The 27,169-nt window shown below is 35.5% G+C and overlaps 1 protein-coding gene and 1 long non-coding RNA gene across 2 annotated transcripts; one reads left to right on the top strand and one right to left on the bottom strand.

Moving 5' to 3' along the window:
* Positions 1-133: 133 nt before the first annotated feature.
* MCMDC2 (minichromosome maintenance domain containing 2) lies at positions 134-27,069 on the bottom strand. The gene is made up of 15 exons (XM_081117098.1): positions 27,019-27,069; positions 24,197-24,366; positions 23,974-24,104; positions 23,842-23,901; positions 21,421-21,616; positions 20,679-20,801; positions 20,458-20,562; positions 17,184-17,309; positions 14,821-15,058; positions 12,987-13,192; positions 10,259-10,425; positions 9,592-9,771; positions 6,755-6,897; positions 3,313-3,422; positions 134-362 (listed from the first exon to the last, which is right to left on the bottom strand). Exons 2-15 carry the CDS (start codon positions 24,288-24,290, stop codon positions 196-198), a joined length of 2,046 nt encoding a protein of 681 aa, XP_080973224.1. The 5' UTR covers positions 24,291-24,366; positions 27,019-27,069; the 3' UTR covers positions 134-195.
* Positions 4,077-6,371, top strand: LOC308547199. Its single transcript, XR_013997468.1, has 2 exons — positions 4,077-4,882; positions 5,158-6,371. It is a non-coding gene; the product is annotated as an uncharacterized lncRNA (long non-coding RNA).
* Positions 27,070-27,169: the final 100 nt, after the last annotated feature.

Raw genomic sequence — 27,169 nt, 5'->3', positions numbered from 1 at the left:
TAAATTTCTATTAGCTTTGAGATTTGAATTAGTGTTTATTCTATTAGCAATTAATTTGCAGACCATATTTGATAATTTTTAAGGTGGCATTCTAATGTACTTCTATACACAGTATTACCTGAATCATAACTTCAGTATCACTCACATTTTTTTCTACTGCTGAAGTATGAATGAAGAAAATTTTCCTCAGATTGCCTACTCATCACTAGAGAAAATAGCTGTCCCAGGTCCATATGTGGCAATAAACTGTAGGAGCTGTTGTTGGCACTGAGTCAGATAGATATCCCTTTGTTCTAAATATTCTTCATTATATAGTTCAAATGGAAACACTGCATTTGGAGCAACACAAAATACAGTGGCCCCTATGTGAAGAAAGAAAAAAAGGGTAAATGAGAAATACTACTTAAAATGCTAAATATGAAATCACATTTTCAAATAATCATTTAAATTTTTAATTTTTGGAGACCCAGTAAGGTTCAGTAAGTGTACATACACACTGGTACCAGAGAAAACATTTAAATTTTAAAGTTTGGAAACTAGAAATTTGCCTTGTATTGAAATAGTCATTACAGTTTTGAAGCTGACTAGTCATGTAAGGAGGTTGGAAAAGTAGGTGGGATACTGGAAGGTAGGGAAACTAATATTTACTTGATTGACGATAAAGACATCACTGTACATTTCTCTATTAAAAACCGTTGACATAAAGACAATTATACAAACCTATGCAATAGAATAGGAGCCTGGAAATAACCCCTCACGTATATGGTAAATTATTTTCAACAAAGGTTCCAAGACCAATAGGGAAAGGACAGGCTTTCCAACAAGTGGGTGCTGGGAAAATGATATCCACATGCAAAAGAATGAAGTTGGTCCCTTCCCTTATATCATATACAAAATTAACTCAATAGATCCAAGACCTACACATAAGAACTAAAACTGTAAAACCCTTAGAGAACAACACAGGGGAAATAGTTTATGACGTTTGATTCAGCAATGATTTGTAGGACATAACACCAAAAGCACAGATAGCAAAAGAAAGTAGATAAATTAGACCACATGAAATAAATTTGTATGCATCAAATCTATCAAAAGAAAAGGCAACCCTTTTCACTTGAGTAGACATTTCTCCAAAGATACACAAATTGTCAATAAGCACATGAAAAGATGCTCAATAGAAAAATGTAAATCAAGCCATAATGAGATACTGCCTCACATCCATAAGGATGGCTACTATTAAAGAAATTGGAACCCTTCTGCACTGCTGGTAGGAATGTAAAATAGTGTGGCCCTTATGGAAAACAGTATGGCGGTTCATAAAAAAAATAAACAATTACCATATGAAGCAACAATTTCCTTTGGGGTATATGCCCAAAAGAATTGAAAGCAAGGTCTTACCTCATGTATCCCACACCTGGTGCCGTTCCTACCACCTACAACACGTCTACTAATATCTCCATGATGTCTCAAACTTCACATTTATAATTTGATTTTTCTCCCAAGTCCTTTTTTCTTTCCAGTCTTGGTAAATGGCACTATGATCCATTCAGTTTCTTAAGGCAGAAACCTGGAAGTTTTCCTTAATTCCTACCTCTACGCACTTCCCCAACTTCTAAATCTAGTTTAGGAGCACAACCTACTGGTTTTTTCATCCAAGAAAAATGTCCTGGAGTACGGATGATTTTCCTACTATGTTTAAAGTAATATTTAAGGAGCTCTTAACATTGTTTTGCTTAAGACTTAAAAATCAATATACCTAACTGAAATTTATTATGAAAACAAAAATTAAAGGGGAAAAAATCTACACAGTTTTATTTCCCTCAACACATGTTTTCTTAAATGCTTTAAAAAAGTCTTGGCAAAACAGTTACGAAGTGAAAAGAACCATATTCTACTACAGGAGCACTTAGTATTATAATACTATAGATTTTAAATTCAAAGTCACACATTTTTGTCTTCTTACTGAAATCCAGTAGTGTCCTAGACGTCTTTGATGGTATGTCTTAGTAAAATTGGCAGCATTTTTTTTTTAAAAAAACTTTAAAAAATGTTTTTATTAATTTCAGAGTGAGGAAGGGAGAGGGAGGTAGAAACATCAATGATGAGTCATTAATCAGCTGCCTCCTGCATGCCCCCTACTGGGGATAGAGCCCGAAACTGGGCATGTGCCCTGACCCAGATTCAAACAGTGACCCCCTGGTTCATAGGTCAACGCTGAACTACTGTGCCATGCTGGCCGGGAAGCATTTTTTCTTTATGGTACATAAATAATGTGTCTTGGATTTTAACAATTATGTTTTAAATACATTTTAACACAAGAATGTAAAGATAAAGCAAATTAAAAATTAAAATATTTATATATCCTTCCACTTATTTAGTATTGGTTGGGAACCAGTTTTTTTCCCTTTTGGTAAATAAAATTAATTCAGGATGATAATTTACCTTTCCAGGGGTCATGATTTATCTCCCTAAGCAAAAAGGTATAAAGCATATACATATACAAATTTACATATAATTTAGAGACTCAGAAGCCCCTAGGACTCTCTGAGTATCCATGGATCCTAGGTTAGGAATGCTCAAGATACATAATTATAGAACAAAGGTCTAATGTTCTAGTGGATCTTTGCAAAAAGTTATTACAATATAAATTGAATTTAAAGCAAACTTAAGCACTAAACATACACACAGAAAAGTCTGTTAAAATATCCTTTAAGTCTCAGGATTGGAACTAAAGTTTGGTTTGAAGCATGGTTTATCTCATCAAAATTAATGTCTCATCTAATTGAACAGAGAATTCTGTGAGAATAACTTGCTTTACTCTTACATTGAGTTCTCTTTGGTTTTTATTTGCAAAACCATAATAAGCTCCATTCATTTCAAATAATTAAATGCTACAGTCATAGTATTATAACTAGCAATTCAGAGAAGGTGGTGATGGAAGACAATCACATTTCTTTGTCTATGTGCCTAACCCTACTGTGGGGGACAGCATGGCTATTAAATGTTGTGTGTTATATTAAAAGGAAGATACATTTAAAATCATTCAATGTGTTGTATTAAGTATATTTTTTTCTAGAATTATTTAAACTGCAAAAGTTCAAGTATAGAAACAATCATGCACAATAAGGAACTTAATATCAGATAATGATACTACCTATAAGCAATTAGTGAATGTTCAAATAAAAACAGGCCTTACCTGATAGAAATTTATTAATCTTTAATATTTAAAATATATATGACAATTTAACAGAGTAAAAATATTTAAGTTTAAATATAATTATTTGTGGTCATCATTAATAATTTATAAAAGATTACCGTATTTCAATGTGAGAGATGTTTCAAATAATAAGACTGCAATTAGTACATCTTCTTTAAGCACTTTATTCCTTAAGTTCAGCCGAGCATGGGCTTCAGATAGGGAAACTCTAAAAAAGAAAATTGATGCCAATCAAAATATGTTGATAGTATAAAGATGATAGTATTTTGGCAGAAATAAACCAAGACACATGGCGACCATAAGCCACACATTAGAGATCAGCATATTCTTTGTTTAAAAAAAAATTTTAATTTCTTTTCAAAGCATTTTTTTCCTACCAAGTTGAACAGATTATTCCATAACAAGCAAGTATCCTGATTTATTATCAAGGAGTTGGTTTCCACCCTGGCTTATCCTTATTATTCTGTACTTCTCCCCAAATTCTGTTCAGATAAACATACAGTTGGGAAAATTAACCTAACTAAATATCTCTTAGAGACACATCCTTGGTATTTTCTTCTAGTTCTTCATCTATTTGAAGTCCTCATAGAATCTTGAAATTTCAGTGTTGGAAGAGATCTTTGAGATTAAAGTTCAAACTCCTATCAGATAATTGAATTTTCTCTATAACATCCCAGGCTAATTATTGTCTAGTCTCTTTCAAAATTTTCCTAGGATTCACTAGGGATCATGAGGCAATCCATACATTTGATTACCTGAAAAATCTCCCTTAAGCTCTCATTAGGCATGTGTAATGTACTTGAATGATTGCTGGACTTGGGAATCAGAAAAACTGGGCTAAGTCTCCAGAATTCACTAGCTGTGAGACGTTGTAGAAATTATTTCTGAAATTATTTTGAAGTTCAGCTATAAAATGGTGATAATAATTCATAGGGGTTTTATGATTTCAAATAAGGCAACTGAAAATCTTGGGACTCACCCACAAAGATTATATAAATGTGAGCTGAAATTGGTTTCACTGCAATTCCCACCCACTGGTCCCTGGTTCTGTCTTCTGGGATTACAGAACAAGCCTAATACTTCTTAAGTGTGACAGCTCTTCAAATATTCAAACACAGTGTTTCTAGTTGCCCCATGTTTTCTTTTCTCAAGATAAATATGCCTAGTTCCTTTAAAATGTCATAAGACATAATGTTCAGGCCCCTCACCATTCTGGCTAGTGAGATTTGGTTAATATTCCTTTTCAGTATAGTATTATTACAGATGTGATTTGTCCAGTAGAGTAGAGGAGAGGTAGAACTAACATTTTCTTACTCATGATACTATATTCTATTAATGCAACCCAAATCACAGTATAATAACAGCCATGTTATATTGTTTACTGATATTAACCATCAAAAGAATGAAATCTCAAGTCTTTTTCATATTAAGTCACATCACCCTTTCCCATCCATTCATACTTGTACGAGGGAGGTTGAGATCTAAATGAGGACATTACATTTATCCTATTAATTTTCTTTCTTGTTAGACTAAGATCATCATTTGAAACTGTGAAGATCTCTCCAGAGGTATTTACAAATTTGATTATCATGCTCCTGCTGTCTCACCCAAGCTCCTAAAAATGCTGACCAGGACAGTATACATATATAGCCTTTCAGGAAAAGAGAAGTGAGTATTGTTCAGCTCCACTTCTTTAGAAAAGCAAGGACGGTGTTATTAAGTACCTATCTAAGTAGGAGAAAAATTCAAGGTTTATAATTCTTCTGACTGGTGGTTCATTTACTTTGCTACTTCATGAACCCCCATCTCCACCTCAGTTTATTTCTACAATGGGAAAAAGTAGAGTTATATTAAAATTAACTATGTTTTATTTTTGGATCAATATAGTCACATGTAAACTGAGGCTGTGTGAGTTTAAATAAAAAATATCTCTTTTACTACAGAGAAAAAACATTACAAGAAAATAGAACTTTTGCCCTGCCGGCGTGGCTCAGGGGTTGAGCACTGGCCAGTGATCCAGAAGATCTCTGTTCGATTCCCCAGTCAGGGCACGTGTCTAGGTTTCGGGCTCGATCCCCAGTAGGGGGCATGCAGAAGGCAGCCAATCAATGACTCATCACTGATGTTTTTCTCTCTTTCCCTCTCCCTTCCTCTCTCTGAAATCAATAAAGATGTATTAAAAAAAAAAATAGAACTCTCAAAGCTTTTAAGCTTTGAGTATTGAGCGTTGATTTGAGTATTTTAAGTATTACTTCAGATAAAGGAAAGCATTACATAATTCTGTTTACGATTCTAAAACATCACAATTGATTTCTACCTTGTCTTATCTGTAGCATTTTTTTCAGCTCTATGAAGATAAATATACTGGAGAAATTAAACATATTTATCTCTTACCCATATATGACATTTCCTGCCGGTTCTTCACTTGTCTTATTTTATATTGCAGTTATAACAAGATAGTTATTTATTTAATGGATTACTTTACTCTTGGTCCTACTTTAGAATTTGTTTGAGATTACACATTAATCTATATCAAATGAAGTAATGGTCTAGCAATTGAGGGCTGTTTAAACTATGGTACAGCCACATCACAACACAGTAAAACTGTAATGCAGCTATTAAAACAGAATAAGGTAAATTTTTATGTGCTGATGGTGTGATAGTACAATATATATACTATGCATGATTCCATTTGGGCAAAAAGTATTCATATGAATATATGAATATTAATGTTTAAATAACCTATTCATCTGAAATATAACATATTCAAATAAATATATGTTATACATCATATATTTAAATTACATGTTTGTATATGCTAGTATTTGAGTGGATAATTTCTGGAAGGATACACAAAAACTTTTAACAGTGATTAAGGAATTTAAATTTGGGGCTTTGCCCATAAGAGTTTATATCAGAGATAACTTTTTACAACCTATCTTTAGGACAGGGCAAGTACCTAATTATTAAACATCTGTTTTTCTTACTGTCCTGTGAATGACCTCCCACCCCCTCTCTGAAGCCCCAAGGCACCTTACCTCATCCTTAGTTCAGAATGCTATATGTACTCATTTTAACTTTCTATCCCTGAACCTCTCATGCATGTGGGGTTTCCATATGTATTATGTAATTAAATTTGGTTATTTTCTCTTGTTAATCTGTTTTATGTCAATTTAATTATTAGACCAGGCAGAAAAAACAAGAAGGGTAATGGAAAATTTCTTCCTCCCAACAAATGTAAACAGCCACATTTTAAAAAACAATCATGTGCATTTGAAATCAAGTATACTTTTCTGGACACATCTTATACAGGGGGGGTCTAATAAAAATTAATTTAGTGAAAACAAATCATTGGGCATTCAAGTGATGTAACAATATAACAAAAGGAATTGTTAAGTCACCTTAAATTCTCTTGGAACAAGGTACATTATAAACCAACTAACCAGGAATCAAAGAAACAAGTGAAAAAGATAAATAAGTTAATTAAACACATCATTTAAAAGTCAATACTGGCTTTAAAACTTTACATTGAATACCTACAAGTATTTTAATGCAGATGATGACAATTTTGATCCACCTATAGAATCTGTTCTGATTCTTCTACTTGCTAGATAATAGCCATGAATGATTTTTTCTGCCTCCAAGCTGAATTCTACATTCAAATTCTTTGCAAAAGCCAGCAGCTAAATTAAAAGTGTGAAAAATTTAAGAGACTCAGACTTTATTACAGAATCTATATTATAAAAGTGCAAAGTATATTGTCATTTTATTTTTTAAAGTTTACATATTTACATCAAAATTGATTAAATATCTGAGGCCATCCCAAAGTCATTAAGCATTTTAGTTAATCATCACATGAGGATATATTTTTTCCCATTGATTTTTTAGAGAGAGTGAAAGGGAAGAAGGGAGGGGGCGAGAGAGGGAGAGAGAAACACCAATTGATTGCCTCCCACGCATGAACCTGCTTGCCCCCAACTAGGAATTGAACCCATGACCATTTGGTGCATGGGCTGATGCTCTAACCACTGACAACACTGGCCAGGGCAGTCATTGAACATTTTAAATCATAGTCTTATACTTGTAAGGATATTAAAGTTCACCCCAAATAACTTCTTCCTCCCTCTTAGTGCAGAAATGTTCTGTGCAATGTATTGGAATCACTTTCAAGTCTTTGTTTCCAGTGGAATCAAGGCTCACTCATATATAGCTTTTCATTGAGAGAGAGAGACTACCCTCAAAAGCTCATTTCCCTTTGAGTAGCCTTAATTCTTTGACAGTTTAGTTCCTTATAACTTTCCCTCATTGGCCCTAAAGCTTGCCCTCCTTTTCTTCTCTTTCTTCCTTTTAAAGAAGACAACTGAACACTAGCAGTGTGGGAGGCCTTGTGTTAACCACTATGAATGTGGGCCTTGGAGATTCAGTAAGATTTTGGGTAGAGAATAAGTTTTCAACATGAATGTCAATATATTTTCTCTGAGTTTTGTGCTTTTTTTTTCTTTCTGAGTGATTCCTAGTTTCTTAAGTCCTTATTCAATGGCATAATTTCCAGATTTTCAACAACCCTAGTTGTTTTCTGCTTTTAAAACTCATAGAAAAATTAACCATAAAAATGTTGCTATTAACTATAATATTTATATTTTAAAAATAACTTTTTTTAAAGGGATCTGGATATGTCCTGACTTCTTTATTTTCCTTATACGCCACAGTTCCCTCCAGGCCTTCAGAGCTAGAGAATACTACTATTAATTACATCAATAGCCCTCTCTAGGTTTTACCTTATGGAGGCCCAGTGATGGGCCACCTATATTCCCCTTCAGAAGAGGACTGTTGCCCCAGCTTCTGGAAGTGCTGTCAGTGTTTGACTTCTAGCTGTCAACTTCTTCAGGGATTGCCTCAGGACAGCCCGTATCAAATGACTGACTGAGGTGGAAGTGGGGAGGGTGTTATAAACTCCTCTGTTTATATAAAGCAGGACAACTCCGATGGGTCTCTTTGGCTCCAGAACTCACTGCGGTGCCAGCAAAGGTTATATTTGGGCCTATATCACAGCTTGACTCCCTTCTCTGTCTAATCCTGCTCCCTTCTCGCTTCTACAGATATTGATAGAGCACTCCCTGATAAACAATGGCACACTAAGCTCCATCTCAGTCCGCCTCCTGGAGACCCCAGGCTGCAACATATTCCATTCAATCTGTTTTGTGTGACAGATTTATCTTTTGGAGAAATCATTTTCACTAGCCTAGTAAAGTCTATCACTGTTCTCTCCAGTCTGACAAATCAACTATAAACTCCTTTGCCTGAGCTTTTCAAGGCTTATTGTAAACTTGCCAAGTCCCAATCACAGTGGCTCCATAATACAATTTTTGGTCCAGTGAGGCAAGTCTTCTCATAGTTTTCCATATATACTCATTTCTACTTTTATGTCTTTGCTTCTATTCTTATTTATATTTAGCATGCCCATCCTTCCTGTCATCTAAATCTTACCTTTCCTGAAGGACCAACTAAAGGCTCACCTCCTCTATGAAATCTTCCCAACTCCTGCATTCTACTTGGTATCTTCCTTTCTGAAATCTTAAAATACTTAGTCAGTGCCACACAGTTTAGCACTTAAATTATCCCTTGTTTCATGTATCTTATTTGTACCTCAACTAAATGATAAGCTAGAGAAGAAAATTTGTATTTCCATGAGAAGATAAAAGAACAGAAATAGGTTCGTTCATATATATAAAGTATACAGTATGTACCTAATTAATAAACCCATAGATAGTTTTGTTTTTGTTTTTCAGGGAAAAACTGGGTAAAATTTCTCCAGGTTATTAGTGTATCTACATATTTAGTATATTAATTCCTAGAGACAAACTACTTTTTTGAGTACCTTTAATAACAATGAAAATCATTATTAAATTTATATCATATACTCTCAAGCCACACATGTTTTCATGTCAGGACATTAAAATGAGTTAGTGAGTCATGATAGATATTCCCTAAGTCAGAAAGCTGAAGGCAGATGAAGAAAATCCCTTTGAATAGTCTATAAAATGTATATAATTGTATACCTATACAGCCTCTCATCATAATTTTCCATAGAAATATTCTATTTTGATTTTTTTCATTGAGACTCTTTGAGCTATGGTGATTTGGACAGTGGTGCAAAGAATAAATGCAACATTTTAATATCTATGTCCTTATACATTTTTAAATGTAATTGTAATCCTAAATATTTTCTATACAACATCCTTAAAATGTTTAAAAGCTAGAAACAAGGTGGAATAAATGAATCCTAAATACAGAAAACTGAATTCCCAAAGAGAGTTGTATTTAAATTGAGAAACATCAGCACAAGTGTTCTTGATAATCATTTTTTCTACTTTTACCTTTTCAAAATCTTCCGTTGTGAACTGTTTAGAAGCCAAATAAAGCAGCCCTTCAGGATCAATGGCTTTCTTTAAAGTATGTTGCACAGTAGGAAGAAATGGGTGGCAAGGAGATGATTCATTACAGTTAATCAATAATCCAAATGCCTCTACAAGGTTAGCTGGAATCAAGCTGCAATCCTACATCAAACAAAAATGTAAAAGGCAAACATTAAACTCAGGCATTTTCACAAAGACTTTGGAAATAATTATAAATTATTTAAATTACTCATATATTTATAATATTTGCTTAAATTATATACCAATAATTATAATAATTATGATTTGTTATTACTAATTATTATTTAAAGTGGTTCCTGAATAGCATGTGAACTTTGTGGTGACTAATTTTTAAAAAATACTCTTTATTAAGTATTTTCTAATACTATTCAGTTAAGCCTCCCCTAAATTCAAATATAAGTACCACTTTCTAGTGAGCAAATATCTGCCTGGCATGACTAAAAAACATTAAAAAATTCAAATTGTGTCATTATTTAGCTCTAGTATCCAATTAGGTATAGAAATGGGATAATAACAACACATTAAACACAATAAAAACATTAAGATTAAAATCTGTGGCTAAATTCCCTGAACAACATTCTAACAATAAAATATGCATATATCTTACCATCTGACCAATTAGAGTGTTGGTTTTCTGCATGTTTTTCCTTGAAGATGAATCCATATCAACGAAAGACCAAAAACTGCACTGAATGGGAAAAGTCGTTTGTTGATCGATATCATTCCCAAATTTCTTTCCTGGGATGTATACTGTGATGCTTCTGCTTTCCATAACTAAGTCAAAAGACATTATCTGTTTATTATTTAAGTTCATTTTGGTCTATATATCTAGAAATCAATAACAAATATTATTATATAGAATCTTACTGTCTAAACTTTAGATAGTAAAGACACAGGTAAATTTGATTTTTTGCAAGATGGATGGCTAAATTAGAAAGTATGCCATAAAAAGAACAAGGCAAGAAAAATATTTGAATGTTTATGTGTCCCATAGTTTGATGAGCACCAGCAGTCCAAAGCATGTAGCTGGAATTGTGGTCAGTGTCTGGGTGAAATAGGCAGAGGGTTAGAAGATAGGTCATTCAGTGCAGGCTTACAAGGGAGGCTGAAATAAAACCATGTTCTTCTATGTGGAAAAAAAATGATAGAAAGCAGGCTATTTTTGTGGGAGTGAAAGAGGAAAAGACAGAGAGAATATAAACCACAATGACTAGGAGAAAATATATCCCAAATTCATTATGTTCAAGACCAAATTAATCACTTCTCCTCAAATGGCTCTGTGTGCATTACTCATGATTGGGGTATCACCAGCCATCCACTTAAAACCCAAACAAAAAATGTAAAAACATCCTATTCTCCTTTCTATCCCTGCTCACTCCTCATAGCCACTCGATCTATGAACTGAATCCTATTCCTACAATTCTATCTCCCAAACACTTCTCATATTAGTCTTCTCTCAATTCGTGTTTTTTTTCCTCTTCTGTTCTTTTTAAAATTTATCTTTATTGTCGAAAGTATTACTGACATTCCCCTTTCCCCCACATTGATGCCCTCCATGTTTTTCTTTCTCCTAGGTCATAAGGTAAATATATATTTAACTCTATAGAAACTGCCAGAGCAATTTATAAAATGGTGTACTATTTTATATTCTCATCAATAACATATGAGAATTCTAGTTTCTCCACATCCGTGGCAACATTGGTGGTTGTCAATCTTTTAAATGTTTGTCATTCTAGTAGCCATGGCCAGCTACATAATTTGGGAGGTTTAGGATAAAATGAAAATCTGGGCCTCTTACTAAAAAAATGAGGGAAAGGCTGATAGTACTAATATATAAAGCTTTTTCCTTTAAAAATATGTTATTACTTATAAAATGTAATAGGGGTGATATGGAGAAATTAGAGCACTCATACATTATTGTTGGGAATGTAAAATGGTGCAACTACTGTGGAAAAGTTTGGTGGTTCCTCATAAAATTAAACATAGAATTACCCTATAACCTAGCAATTCCACTTCTAGGTATATACCCCAAAAAGTTAAAAGCAGGGAATCGCCCAGCTGGGCGTAGCTCAGCAGTTGAGCGTCAACCTACAATCCAGGAGATCGGAGTTCGATTCCCATTCAGGGCACATACCTGGGTTGCGGGCTCCATCCCCAATCGGGGGCGTGCAGGAGGCAGCCCATCAATGACTCTCATCATTGATGTTTCTATCTCTCTCCCTCTCCTTTCCTCTCTCTGAAATCAATAAAGATATATTTTAAGTAAAAAAAAAGAACTCAAACAGATACTTGTATAGCAATGTTCATAGCAGCATTATTCACAATAGGCCGAAGGCAGAAACAGCCCAAGCCTCCATCAAAAGGTGAATAAAGTTTTAAAAAGTGGTGTGTGTGTATATATATATATATATGTGGATCTGTTTCTACATTCTCTTGCAGGAAGAGGCAATATGCTATATGCTCTGAGCATTGCTGCACATTCTTGCTGTTATTCCAAGAAAGCAAGGCCCTGACTGCTCTTTGCCCAGTCATATCTGTCCATGTCCTTGATAAGATATAAATCTGCCCCAACCATCAATATCCTAATACCCAAACCAGACAAAAACATGACAAGAAAACTACAGACCAATATCGCTTGTGAACACAGATATAAAAATCCTTAACAAAATATTAGCAAATCGAGTCCAACAATGTATAAAAAGAATTATGTAACACAACCAGGTGGGCTTTATTCTAGGTATGCAAAGCTGGCTCAACATTTGAAAATCAGTGAAGATGATCCATATTATCAACAAGCTATAGAAGAAAAATCACATTGTTACATCAATAGAGGCAGAAAAAGCATTTGATAAAATCTAACAGCCAGTCATTAAAAAAAATTTTCAGTAGATTAGGAATAGAGGGAATTCCTTCAACTTAAAAAGAACATCTACAAAAAATCTATAGCTGTCATCATACTTAGTTTCCCATCATACTTCGTGAGAAACTCAAAGCTTTCCTGCTAACATCAGGAACATGACAAGGATGTCCCTTCGCACTACTGCTTTTCAATATCATATTAGAAGTCCTAGCTAACGCAATAAGACAAGAAAAGGAAATAAATCTGGTCCAATACAAACTCATGTGTTAGCACAACTGAGAGCAAAGCCTAAAACAGTATATTTGCACATTAAAATCCTCTGATTTTATTTATAAAGGTAAAATGAGAGATGTCATTTAGTATAATTTCTCAATTTCTAAAACAAGTACAATACAATCTTAACTGTTAAGTAACTCCTTGGCAATGAGACTATAAATTAAACAGGTGAAAATTAATTTGAAAAAATATTGTTTACCTGATTGAAGCTGTTCAAGTTTATCTTTTTTGTGTGAAGCCAAGTCTCCTATAAAGCAGATACCACCTTTAGCTAGCAAAGCACTGCCAGCTTGAATGCTAACTGCTCCAGTTCCATAATTATTCCTGGATAGAGTAGGAAAAATTTCAGTAGAGACTGGATGACGTATACCACGGGGCACAAGGTTTATACTATAATTCAAAAGCCTAAGGAAAAATAAATTGTTCATTACTATTATTTAATATTTGGTTTTCAGAAATCATAATGTGTAACAGCTACACAATCAAATTTAATTTGATTCAATGTTTACTGATACAATGTTTAGAATAAAAACATATATAAGACTTAGTCCTTAACTAGGAAAGCTCACAGCCAAGAGAGACATAAACAAAAACTAAAATACAATGTAACAAAAACTGAAATAATGTTGTAAGAACTTCTATAAGAGAGTATTATTTCTTCCTGGAAGTAGGTCAGAGAAAGCTACAGAAGGATGACATTTGAACTGGGCCTTCCTCATTTTAAGGATTGTTTTCTTTTGTTTATTCAGAATTTTTGTGTTTAGGCTTGCCAATAAGCCCATCATGACTATCCCTGCTGCCTATGCTATGTATGGTAACTCTTGATACATGCTTTTGCTTTCTAATCTCTTTGCGAATTGCCTCAGCCTCATTTCTTACATTTAAAATTCTAAGAAAGGAATATGATCATCTTAGCTTAACTCTCAAATCCTTGCCACAGAAATCATAGCTTGCTGGTGCAATCAACTATGATGAGTAAGCATAGACATGCAGTGCAAAAATGGAAGCAGCAGCATCCCTTAAATGTGGATCAGTAGATGCTATAAAATGTCTACTATCTGTGCCATTCCAAGGAATCTGGATGTTAGTTTGAAGATATATAAAATGGGGGAGTGAGATTTAGAAAGAAACTTGCAAGCAGATAGAACAGTGGTTCCATATTTACATTGCAATTTAATTTTAGCAAAAACATTTGAATTTTTAATTTGAATTTTATTCTTTTAATTTTAAATTCCTTCTATATATTTTTTCTTTACAATTGCATATAAGATATTAACATAAGCATATTCCTAGCTTTTTGAATATTTAAGTACCTTTAAAAAATATATTTTTATTGATATTTAGAGAGAGAGGAAGGGAGAGGGAGAGAAACATCAATGTGAGAGAGAAACATGGATAGGTTGCCTCCCGCATGCCCCCCACCAGGGATCCAACCCTGAAACTTGGGCATGTGCCCTGACTGGGAATCAAACAGCCAATCCCTTAGTGCCCAGTACGACGCCCAACCAACTGAGTCACACCGGCTAGGGCTTTAAGTAACTTTTTAAAAGAGTACTTGCCAGTGAGGAGCCCCAAAATGCTGAATAAAGGCTTATTCCAATGTCAGAATGATACTCCCAAAACAGTAGTTTGGGCACTTTTGACAGCCTTATTTGGGTACAGTGAGTCAGTATTACCGAATGGAATCTTAAAGAAAAATAAGAAAATGGCTTGTTGGCTCTTAGAGAGGAGCTTATTTTAAAAATGAAAACAAAGTACAAAAACAGAACACTAAGGTAAGGAATTGGGGGAAAGGAAGCCTGAGAATGATACCTTTATTTGTAAAGGTCTGAGTGGGGAAATAGGTTGAAAATATTGAAAGCAAACATCCCATTTCTCAATTTATGTTTTAAAAGTTTTGAACTTTATTGATAAAAGTTTATTTTTGCCCAGATAAATCCTAAATATTTGTCTTGTAATAATGCTCATGGAAAGGATTTATGCAACTCTGTGACCAATTTATTATATGAAAAAATTCATGTCACCTATTTTACCTGTCTACAAGTAGAGTATCACTTGTTATAATTAAAATATCCAGGCAATCTTCCAGTTCCTTGTTACAGTCTCTTGTCTGTACTAGACTCATCAGCAAACAGAGCTTGAGAAAATTGTAAGTCCCAGGAGGAACAATGTGCGATGCAAAGATATTGGCAAGTATTGCTGTAAACTTCCAGCATGAGCTGGAAGTCAAAGAGAGGAGACACCTGAAATTGTCACTAATTCCTGAAGGAACTGAAAGTAAATAATAACACATACATGTTAAAAAGGGTTTTAAAACAAGAAAATGACATTATAGATGTCCAATTCTATTTATCTAAGATATTATCAGATTACAGTTATTTTAATGATGCCATATTCAAATTCTTATAATAATATTAAATTATGATTGGAGGTCTCTCTGGTCTATCATTTTTATCCCAGGAAATGCAATAAAATGAAGCAGTCACCCCAAGTGTCCATATAGATTGGCTGTGCGTTGCAAGCAAATTCCTTTCTGTTTTTTGTTTTTTGTGAATCCTCATCCCAGGGTATTTTTTCCATTGATTTTTAGAGCAAGTGGAAGGGAGGGATGGAGGGAGGGAGACAGAAAGAGAGGGAGAGAGAAACAATGTGAGAGAGATACATTGACTGGTTGCTTCCTGCATGGGCCCTGACTGGGCCAGGGATGGGACCTGCAACCCAGGTACCTGTCCTTGGCTGGGAATAGAATCAGACCCTTCGGTGCTCTCAAACTACTGAGCCACACCGGCCAGGGCTCATTCCTTTCCTTTTAAGACCTATGTGAGCAAAGCCAGATCACAGGGTTCCTGTATTTCAGTGTTTGCTTCTGTATTTCTATGTTTGAAATAACACTACCTTTAGTGAGGGCTAAAAAGCAGAATGGGAAATGTTTGTTACTGTTAAAACTGACAGATCTCAGAGGGAAGCAGGTAGGGGGATCGGGGAAGATATCAACCAAAGAACTTATATGCATATAAGTGTAGCCCATGGACACAGACAATAGTGTGGTGAAAGCCTGGGATGGGGTGGGAAGTGGGTGGAGGGGTGAAAGGGGGAAAATGGTGGACATCTGTAATACTCTTAACAATAAATAAATAAATGAATGAATAAATAAATAAATCTAATTAAGATTTTAAAAGGGAAGATTTATATTCTATTCCTTTGAAAGCACTGTACTGTACTATACAGTAACATTCCAGACCTCCACTCCTCACTGTCCGACTCCTGAAAGGGATGAGTGATTTAATAGAATTGGTCAGTTTGGGAGGAATAGCTGTGCATATATACCCCAGTCCCTTTCTCCTTCCTCTTGGGCTACCATCATAGAGCAATGATTTCTTCTACTCATCCATGCCCATGGACCAAGAAAGGACTACCTTAGTGTAGCTCTTGCCACATTTGGGTGGTTAAATCTGCCTAATTCTGGAGTTCAGCATGAAAAAGCACATGTTTCCACCTACATATGTCATATCCTGCTACTAAATCAATAAATCTTGAAACACCTCCCAGCAGAAAATATTTAAAAGATCACTAAAATGTATACTGTCCACTAATTAGTGCTTTTCTTTCTTCAATATTTTTATTTTGTTAAGAAGCTTCCTCTTCAAAATAAGCAGAAGTATCTAGAATCAACTTGCATTTAAAGTCAACTTAGGCCTCTGTTATTGCAGATGGATTTCTAGGGATTCTTAAAAAAATGTAACTCTATTCAAGATTTAACCAGCCTTTCCTACATTTAGATATTTGTGTGCTAAGTTAAAAAAGTAAGTCTGCTCTCCACTTTTGTTTACCTGTTTACCTATTGCTTAATTATACTGAAGTTGTTAAAGAAATTGTCAGTAATAAAGGTGATATTTTGGCACCCATCTGCCTTTCTCTTTTGTCATATATCTCAATTGGTTAAGAACTCAGATAAGAAAAGGATGTTATTTTATTGGGCTCTCTTTCTTAGATCACAAGCCAAGATCTAGCTAAGGCTAGAAAATAAAGGTTAGGGTAGAAAAACCTTTTGACTAATTTCTAACTCCTGGTACCCTGAAACACTTTTCTCACTGCTAATTAAAAATAATAAGGCTTAGCCAAAAAGAAAAAAGACTTCCTGTGGGCAAGATTCTACATTATCCTGTTTTATTTCCTTCACAGCATTTATTATCTGAAATTGTCTTATTGATTAGTTTGCAGGTTTACTGGCTGTCTACCATCTGATCTCAGAGTAGGAACCTTAACTGTCCTGACCACAACTGTATCCCTAGTGCTTAAAAGAGTGCCCAGCACATAGGCAACCAATACTTATTTCCTAAACAAATGGATTTAAATTTAAGTATTTGTCAATATATGATACTAACGTTTTCCTTACCTTTTGGATTGTAAAAAGTGATGCTATTTGCCTCTATACAGACAGAAGTTTGTAAAGTTTTTACACAAGTTGGAATTCCAATAATTTTATATTCATTTCCTATATTCATTTTATTCACTGATTCATCTAAAATTATTAAACACAAAAGAAAATATGTGTTTACTAAATGAAACTTGTACATAATCATATGGTTCAAAGATCTAGAACTAGTAACAATTCAGTAGTTGAATTAGTTATAAAGTATTTACTATTGTTTAGTATAATATCCACATAGACTGGTGTTAATAATGCAAATTGAGGTAATTTTATTGCTAATAAATTTTGATACTTATACTTCAAGGAGCATGTGACACAGCAACTAGGTAGTCTCCTATAATATAGTCAAAAGGAAAAACAAGATCATTCTATTTAAGAAAAAATATTTTTGCATTAAATGACAAGAAATGTTAATAAAAATGACCTTATAGGTAATACTTTTATTTGGGAAGAAAATAATTTTAAAAGGCATTATTACTACCTATAATATAGGCAAGGTACTTTTTATACATCCAACTGTAAACTGTAAGATAGATATTGTAATCACCACTTTATTTTTTTAAATATGTCTTTATTGATTTCAGAGAGGAAGGGAAAGGGAGAGAGAGGGAGAGAGAAACATCAGTGATGTGAGAGTCACTGATCAGCTGCCTCCTGCATGCCCCAGGGTTGAGCCTGAAACCCGGGCATGTGCCCTGACTGGGAATCGAACCAAGATCTCCTGGATCATAGTTCAATGCTCAACTGCTGAGCCATGCCAGCAGGGTATCCCCACTTTATATATGAAGAAACTGAGAGGTTAAGTGACTTGCACGAGGCTAAATAGTAGTAGTACCAAAACTGAATTTCACATCTAGGTCTGCCTATCTCCAAAATCTACCCTCCTGCACTATACTAGATTCTTCTCTCACACCTATATATTGGGCAAAGACCTTGCACAAGTTCAAATTCTATTTAAAAAACATACACCAAAAATCGTGATCCTCCATTACACAGTTAGAAGCTGGTAGTTGCAAAGCTGTGAAAGAAAGGTTCACAAGGAGAAGCAAGGACTAGCTTCTCTGTGAAGACCAAACAGTGATCTTCATTTTTTATTCTTTCCTCTCTTGCTCATTTTGTTTGAGTTTTTTTAAAAGCCCCAGAGAGCATACTGGTATACCTTGCAGACCTGGAAGAGAAGAATCAGCCTCAAGAGTTGAGAAAATAAAAACCTAAAGCCAACCAACCAAACTAACAACAAAAAAAACCAACTAAATGATAAAGAATGAATTACAAGGGGAAAATAAAAATGAATAGTTTTTTAACGGTGTCATAGAATCTTAGAGTTTGATGGATGTGTTCTGAAGTCAAGGAAAGGTCAAGAGGAAGAAAGGAGTCTGGGAAGTCTGGTTATCTCTTCTGATCTGAACCCCCAAAAGGCCTGCTTTTATTCATTTAATTTTTAAAAATTTATTTGGGTTCTATGTAAGAGTTTATTTGAAGAAAGGGGTTTCTACTAAAATATAAGTTGGATAGCCACTTAATATTTATATATTGTAATGTATGGTTTATATATAGTATATAATAGAATGAAGTAGTTGAAAGCATATATTTTGCAATTGAAATGCCTGAGTTTAAATCATGGCTGTGCCATATATTAGCTGTATTACCTTTGGTAACTTACTTAACTTCTCTGTATCTGTTTCCACACTGCAAAATGAAGATAACAATAGAACCTATTGATATGGTTGCTGTGACTAAATGGGTTGTATATGTAAGAGTGCCTGGTACATAGTAACTGCTATGTAAAAATTACCTGTTATCATCTAGGCTTACATACCTGTCTCATCCTTGACAGGCCATAGTGAAGAGTTCTTGTATGAGTCTCTACTTTCCTAACTCTTTGACTTTCCTATAGATAACATCCAAGATCTATCTTTCTGAACAATTTAATTCCTCCAACTTTAGCCCCAAAAAAGAGGGTGAACCCTATCACTTTCACAGTTCTGGCTTTTCACCTCTTCCCTGGATGATTGATACTGATTATAATTTCCTCCTTCATGGCAGATTCTGTCTACTACAGGTCTTTCTTTACTCATGCAGTTCTCAACTGTCAGCCATATGTCAATGCTCATTCATTCATTTAACAAATATTTATTGACTTTTTACTATGTGCAGTAAAAAACCTAAGCCCCTACCCTCATGAAGCCTATATTCTAAAATAACAATTCCAATATTTACATAGGATTATACACATAGAATAATGGAAGATCATTATCATAAATAATTATCACCTTGAGACTTAGCATAGTGCTTGGGACAGACAGGACCTAATAGCTTTTTTCACACATAGGTATATATGACTCTTTAAAACACTCAAGAATAAGATGATCTTGTATTCTTTTTTTTAAATTTTTTTCCCCCTCACCTAAGGATAGTTTTTCCATTGCTTTTCAGAGAGAGAGAGAGTGAGAGAAACACTGTCGTGAGAGAGACACATTGATTGGTTGCTTCCTGTACTCGCCCCAGGACTGGGGATCGAGCCTGGAACCAAGGTATGTGCCCTTGACAGGAATGGACCCTGAGACCCTTCAGTCTGTGGGCCAGCACTCTAACCAAGCAGCTAGGGCTGACCTTTCATTCTTAATCTAAGCAGTTCCTCGTTATCTGTGGGGGATATGCTCCAAGATCCCTCAGTGGATGCCTGAAAGTACAGATAGTACCAAACTCTATTTATACTGTTTTTTCCTATACATACATACCTATGATAAAGTTTAATTTACAAATTATTCACAGTAAGAGATTAACAATAACTAATCATAAAATGGAACAATTATAACATTATACGTAAAAGTTAAGTGAATGTGGCATTATTATGTAAAATAAGCATTACTTACTTGAACACAAGCACTGTGATACCTTGACAGTTGATATGATAACCTAGATGGCCACTAAGTGACAAACGGGAAGGAAGCGTGTACAACATGGGAGACACTGGACAAAGGGATAATTCACATCTGGGGAGATTTCATCATGCTACTCAGAATGGCATGCAATTTAAAACTTATGAACTGTTTATTTCTGGAATTTTCCATTTAATATTGTCAGACCATGGTTGACCACAAGTAACTGAAACCATGGAAAGTGAAACCATAGATAAAGGGGGACAACTCTTAGAAGTGCTGTTTATAATATAAAAGCATAAGCAAGTCAATTACATATTTGATAGCAATTTGCTTTTAGTTCAAACAGAACTTACCTCTTAGGAAAATTGTAAGAGACTGAAACCTAAATGCCTGGTTGTTAGGACATCCTTGAAAAGCATGAAGTGCTTTTGCAGTAATTATTTCAACTATCTGTTTATCTTAAAGCAAAGGGCAAAAAAGAATGTTATTAGAATATATATTCAATTTAATTTCCACATTAAAATATCAGACACTACTTTTAAAATTGAAATTACAAATGTAAATGCATTTTTACCACCAAGTACTCTAAATTTTCTGTCTTCTTGAAGTGAAGATGAACACAGATTACACAAAAAGTCATTTCTTACAGTTGCAGATTCTGTAGCACCAGGCACATGCACTCTTATATACTGAAATCCTGAAAAAAAGAAAACAGAAGTAAGCTAAATTTGCTTTTGAATTTAGTTATCCATTTTCAGTCCTTTAGAATTAATTTAATTCAAAGTATAATTCAATTTTTCATGTGGGTTCAGAGCAGTTCAATTAACATTTATTGCAGGGCTATTTCTTGCCAAACACTGTGCTAAGGCACCGGTATATGGATACACACAATTTCAATAGGCAGCAATAAGAAACATAATTTCTGTATGCAGCGTTTCACTTACAGACTGTTCAGAGAGAAGAGAGGAGGGGCATCCAGTGCAATGAGAGGTGGGGATGAATGGGAAAGATGTCCTGGAGAAGGACTGAAGTTAAGCCAAAGGGTTGAGAGAGGATATTGCATGGAGTGGGAAAGCATGAACAAACACTCATGAATCAATGGGAGAAGAACAAGTACTTCAGCAATACAAAAGTACCTGTTAAGTTGATGTGAGAGGAGGGGAAAAAATGAATGCATTTCAATTTATAAACATTGGGAGATACCAAATTTTCTAACATTCTTTCTAATCTGTGAATGTTTTAGAACTAATTGTAAACATGATTTAGAATTAAACAATAAATTGCTTAATGTTTTGATTTTATATTTTAATATTCACCTTTTGAAAGAGGGCATGCTTCATCTGAACAAAGAAATCTTGCTCCTTGTGTATACTTGGTTACAGTTGTCATTGCAATCACAATTCCTTGCATCATATAAAATCTTTGAGATGTATAATCAAGTGGAAACTCACAAAAATTAAGACTATAACTTGGCAGAGGAGGTAAATGTGTTAACTTCAGCACTATATTAATCTAGTAAGAATATAAAAATGGTATTAATAAAAACTGCAGATCCAACTGGACTTGCATTATTTGTGTATTTGTAAGGTAAATCAAGTACATTACTTGTTAGTTTTATTAGAAACCAAAATTTTAAGCATAAAAGAGATTTAAATATACAATTAAGGATGCAAAACCCTTATAACCTTACACTTTAATTAAAAATATCATTATGAGCTAATAATTTTTCCTAAAAAACACACATTTCCTGGCTATTGCCACTGAAAAGATATAAAACAATGAGCACTTTTACTATCCAGACTGTGATTGCTAAATATAATTTCTCACTAACAGGAACCAGGGCTCCTCAGGGGAAATGGCTGATTCCTGGCCTGGGGCCAAAAATATAGCAGATGGACCTGGTATATCTTCTTGTGCTAGGAACCAAGGGAGCTATAAAAAAACTAATGGGATGGTCCTGGCTGGGTAGCTCAGTTGTCCCGATAAGCCAAGGTTGCAAGTTCCATCCCTGGTGAGGGCACATACAAGGATCAACCAATGAATGCATAAATGAGTGGAACAACAAATCGATGTCTGTCTGTCTCTCTCCTTCTTCTTCTCTAAAATCAATCTATCAATCAATAAAATAATAATAATAATAATGGGATGGGCCAAAAAGAGACAGGAGCAAACTTTAAGGGACTCCCAAAGATCCAAGGTAGGATAATAAAAATATCAAAAAGAATGACAAAGATTCATTGAAACATAATCAGGTATATTTAAAAATTCATGAGTTCCTCATTTTTTAAAAAGGAAAAACAGCCCGGCTGGGTGTGGCTCAGCGCTTAAGCGTCGACCTAGGATCCAGGCGATCGGGGTTCGATTCCTGGTCAGGGCACATGCCCGGGTTGTGGGCTCGATCCCCAGTCAAGGGCGTGCAGGAGGCAGAGCTGATCAATGACTCTCATCATTGACGTTTCTATCTCTCTCTCTCCCTCTCCTTTCCTCTCTCTGAAATCAATAAAGATATATTTGGGAAAAAGAAAAAAAGGAAAAACAAAACAAAAAAAGTTATTGGTCATCATTAGGGGCTAGATTTCAACTTATTACTTTCTGAAAATTTATAAATAGAAATAATCAAACATTTATTCTGCCTTTCTTGTACAAATTGTATTTCAGGATAAACAAATAGTTGCTGAAAGAAAATTTCTCCTATAGAATAATTGCAGCTAATAAATTCCAAAAGGATGTTAAAGTTAAAAAAATCACAATTTTGCAACTCCTCTTGAACTAATAGATTCTAGGCAATGATCATCAATGCCTGAAAAAACCATTAGGTGAAGGTTGATAGAAAACTGTATTTTACAGTGATCTGGCTGAACCCACTGATCAATTGTGGCATTGCTAAAATTGGGGCAACAGGTAGTATAGGTCTCCTAATGTAGTGTAATATGAAATACATGAAACTGACTATGATGTATTGTCAAAATAATTTGAATCTGAATCTAAGCAAGTCTTTAGAGCCAACTTCTATTTTCCAGAAATATGGGATATAGGGGGATAAGTCAAATACCACAAGAACATAACAGAAGAATCCAGATGATGGGACATTTTACAGGACAATTAACTAGTTTATTCAAAAATTCAACAGTATAAAAATGGTGGGGTAGAAAAATGGCTGTAGATTGAGAGACTTAGTGGAGATATAAGAACCAATTATAACATGTAGACCTGGTATTTATCCTGATTTGAACAAATCAACTGTGAGACATTCTTGAGTAAATTTAAATAGACTGGATATTATAATGATACCAAGAAATTATTGTTATTTTTGTAAGGGGTGATAATGGCACTGTGGTTTTATAAGAAAAATGTCCACAATTTTTAGAGATTAGTACTAAACTATGTAGGGGTGAAATAACAGAATATATGGGGTTTGTTTTAAAATATTTCAGAAAAAATGTTAATGATGCAGGTATGGCAAAACATTGTAAACTATTAAATCTGAGTGATAGATATATGGAGGTTTGTCATATTATTCTCTTTATTTTGGGGTATGTTTAAAATACTTTATTATCAAAATGTTTAATGTTGTAAGTAATAATACAGGAAGCAAAGAAGCATATGTAAGATATTCCATTGAACTTAGAAAAATGTACTTTTTTAATAAACAAAAAAGAATATAAAAATGTTTATTTACAAGTTATCTTAAAAGTATTGCACCTTAGTTTTTTTTGTTAAATTTAATTAAAACTTACTTGAGTTTCAGTCTGTAATTGTCCAATTAATGAGAGAGTCTTAACAGCAATAAAACAGACCTGTAATTTCAAACAAACAAAGAAGTTACCAAAAATCCATGTGGCAAAAAATTATTTCTTTCTTTAACTTACTGATTGAAAAACGTGAGCAGCTTTTACAGGATGATGTAAAATGTGATTTCCAAGTTCAGCATCTAATTCAACAATATCAGAAGGGTTTATTAAAACATTGAATCGATAGACAGCATAACTTTGCTTTGAATCTGTAAAAATACACAAATATAAAAATGAGAATAGTTATATATAGGTATTTATTTTGAAGTTTCTAAAATAAAGTCACCTTTGCTGAACATACCATTGTAGTACTTGCAATCATTTATAAACTTTTGGAGCCCTCCACTTCTGTCAAGATAGATAAGGGCTGCCTCTTTCATTTTTAGATTTGACATTTTCTCTTAGTTAACGATTCTTCTGTTACTAATTGATTAAACCACAATGGCTGGTGAAGGCTACAGATGAGAACACCTAGAAGTAAAATTAATTAAAATGTACACTGAAGATCTGTAATAAAACTTTATAAGCTATGAAACTTAAAATTGACAATGAAATAAAACAAAAGAAAACTTCCAACTTTAAGAAATTCCTATCCAAAGGGAAACAAAACTTCACTTTCTTCTGCTAAGTAACATGTTTATCAACACTGGGTTATAAGAGTCTCCACAAGATTGCAAACTAAAGCCCTGCCGGGCGTGGCTCAGTGGTTGAGCATCGACCTGGGATCCAGGCGATCAGGGTTCGATTCCCGGTCAGGGCACATGCCCAGGTTGCGGTGACTCTCTCATCATTGATGTTTCTCTCTCTCTCCCCCTCTCCTTTCCTCTCTCTGAAATCAATAAAGATACATATGTTTTTTAAAAAAATGTTTAAAAAAAAAAGATTGCAAACTTAAGAACAGCAGCCTCAGCTGTGTCTTTACAGAGCGGGTATTCAAAAAATGTTGGCTGAAATAAATATTGGATGATGAGGTCCACTTGCAGGTGTTGTTTAAAAAATGAAAGTGGAAAAAGTTATTCCATAAATTCAACCTAAGTAACAAAGTACAGTTAACCTAAGAAATCTGAGAACTTGGTTCTAGACCCAGCATTTCCAAATGCCATGGGAAAATCAAAGTGAAAGGGTTGTATTAGATGATAAAACTTCTTCTGTTTTTACATCTTCTATCATAAAACATTAAACCATAGTAACAAGAGAATATGTAAAATTCATTTAAAAAACAGCAAACATAAAGAATATAAAAATAATTGGAAACAATATCTGTTTCCAATTGATAATTGATAACATTGATAACTGGAAGCAATATCTGCCAATAATTGCATTAGGTGCTAGGGGTAAAACGATTAAGATTGGATCCCGATTTCAAGGAGTTGTCAATTTAGAGAAGTCAGAAGTAATGACCATCACACTTATTCATTATTAAGTATTTATTGGGCATTTACTATTCATTGAATACCAGACTGTCCTAGGCATTGGGGATACAAATGAGTAAAACATGGTCTCTATTGTTCAGAAAGAGTATCGTGAGGTATGACAGATATGTAAAAAAATGTAATACTAGAGCCTGGGCGGGCGTGGCTCAGCAGTTGAGCATCAACCTAGGATCCAGTACACCGAGGTTGGATTTCAGGTCAGGGCACATGCCCGGGTTGTGGACTCTGGGCTTGATCCCCCCGGTAGGGGGCGCGCAGGAGGCAGCCGATCAATGACTCATCATTGATGTTTCTCTCTCTTTCTCCCCCCCTTCTGCTCTCTGAGATCAATAAAGATATATTTAAAAAATAAGTTAAAAAAATTAAAAAATATAATACTAGGGAACTCGGAAGAAACTACATATATTAAATAGATCAGAAAATGTGGGGTGATCCTTGTGTAGGGGGTCGTAATATTTTCTACTCTTTTAGGACATTTTGACTTAACCTTGTGGTTTCATAGGGAAGCAGCAATGAATTCTACTTTGAAGGTGACATTTAGTAGATGAGTAAGATTTCATGAGGAGAGGTGAAGAGAGGAGAAAGTTTTCCAAAGATGGGGGTGACCTCCCCTTTCCCCCGTTTTCATACCTACACTATTGAATCCATACCCCTACTACTTGGAGTTCAGGCCACTTTTCAGAGAAAAGCAATTGAGACTGTCCCTTTCGCTACCCTATAATGGGGAAGCTTCCGAGTTCATTTCTCCGTGGCCATGGGTTGAAACGACAATCGTGAGGGGCAGGCTGTGCTCAGCGCATTGCAGCTGTGCTTCACTAGGCCCTAAGGTTTCTGGGGCTGAGTGGAGGGAGGCTATAGGTAACGACGGCTGGGGGAGGCTCAGCCAGATTATAAACGCCTCTTAAGTCCATGATCATTACATAGGCAAAGAGAAGCCATCAACGTTCTGAACACGTAATATGGTCAGATTTTTATTTGGGAAATCAAGTGCCCGCCGTCGGTGTGGAAAATGGGCGGGAATGGGAGAGGAGCGGAGAACCCGTTTCTAGCGGCTACTGAAAAAGTCCTAAGGGGCGGGAGGTCCCGTCTAGGGCATTAGGCCTGAGGTGGGACGGAGGAGACGGGTGCTAGACGGCTGACGACTTCACCCTGGCCCCGGTGGCCAGCCTGCCCCTGGACTTCCAACATGGCTGTGGGTGGACGCTGCGGCGCTAATGGAAATGCTGAGCCCCAAGAAGAGGAGGAAAATGCTAAGGAAAAACTCATTTGAGCTATCAGACTCTGACGGGCTCTGGGGAAAAGCCAGATAAACAACAGGACGACGTGAATCAGGCGTCGGCAGCTTAAAAAAAGCTAGAGACGAAGCCCTGGGTGTCGCCCGTGGGAAGCGGGGCTCCTGGGCGTGGACGGGGAACGCGCAGGGATGGACGTGGAATCCCGCGGAAAGCATTCAACAAGCGGACGTGGGTCAAATTCTACCGGCCTCCTCACAGCCCGAAGAACCCCGGCGTCGGTTCGCTCGCGCGGAACAGCAGCGGGGCGTGTCTGCGCTCCTCCCGCGTCAGCAGGAAAACACCTCACGACCCAAGCGGCCGAAAGCGAATCCGGCCTCACACTCTGGGGTCCAGGACCCCTGCCATGCACAGCGCCAACCTCCGGCGCTGCGGACCCCGGCCCACCAGAGCGTTACCCCCACTCCTGCAGCCACCGGGACCCGCCAGCCGCGCTCCGCCCGGACCTTGAGACCCAGGGAGGGCCCAGCGCGCACGCGCGCACCTTCGGGCCGCGGTCGGCGGCGCGGGGGCTGCCGGGACCGCACCGCGGAGTCACTGGGGCAACTA

Source organism: Miniopterus schreibersii, assembly GCF_964146895.1.
Source record: "Miniopterus schreibersii genome assembly, chromosome: 17".
NCBI classification, from domain to species: domain Eukaryota; kingdom Metazoa; phylum Chordata; class Mammalia; order Chiroptera; family Miniopteridae; genus Miniopterus; species Miniopterus schreibersii.
Note: the sequence above shows the minus strand (reverse complement) of the source record. Positions and strands in the feature narration are given on the sequence as shown.

Coding starts and splice junctions, on each gene's coding strand:
- MCMDC2 (XM_081117098.1), bottom strand. CDS start 24,290: ATGTCAAATCTAAAAATGAAAGAGGCAGCCCTTATCTATCTTGACAGA. Junction 20,802..21,420: donor AGCATGCCCTCTTTCAAAAG/GTGAATATTAAA, acceptor TCTTTTTTTCAG/GATTTCAGTATATAAGAGTG. Junction 9,772..10,258: donor ACACTCTAATTGGTCAGATG/GTAAGATATATG, acceptor TGTTTGATGTAG/GATTGCAGCTTGATTCCAGC.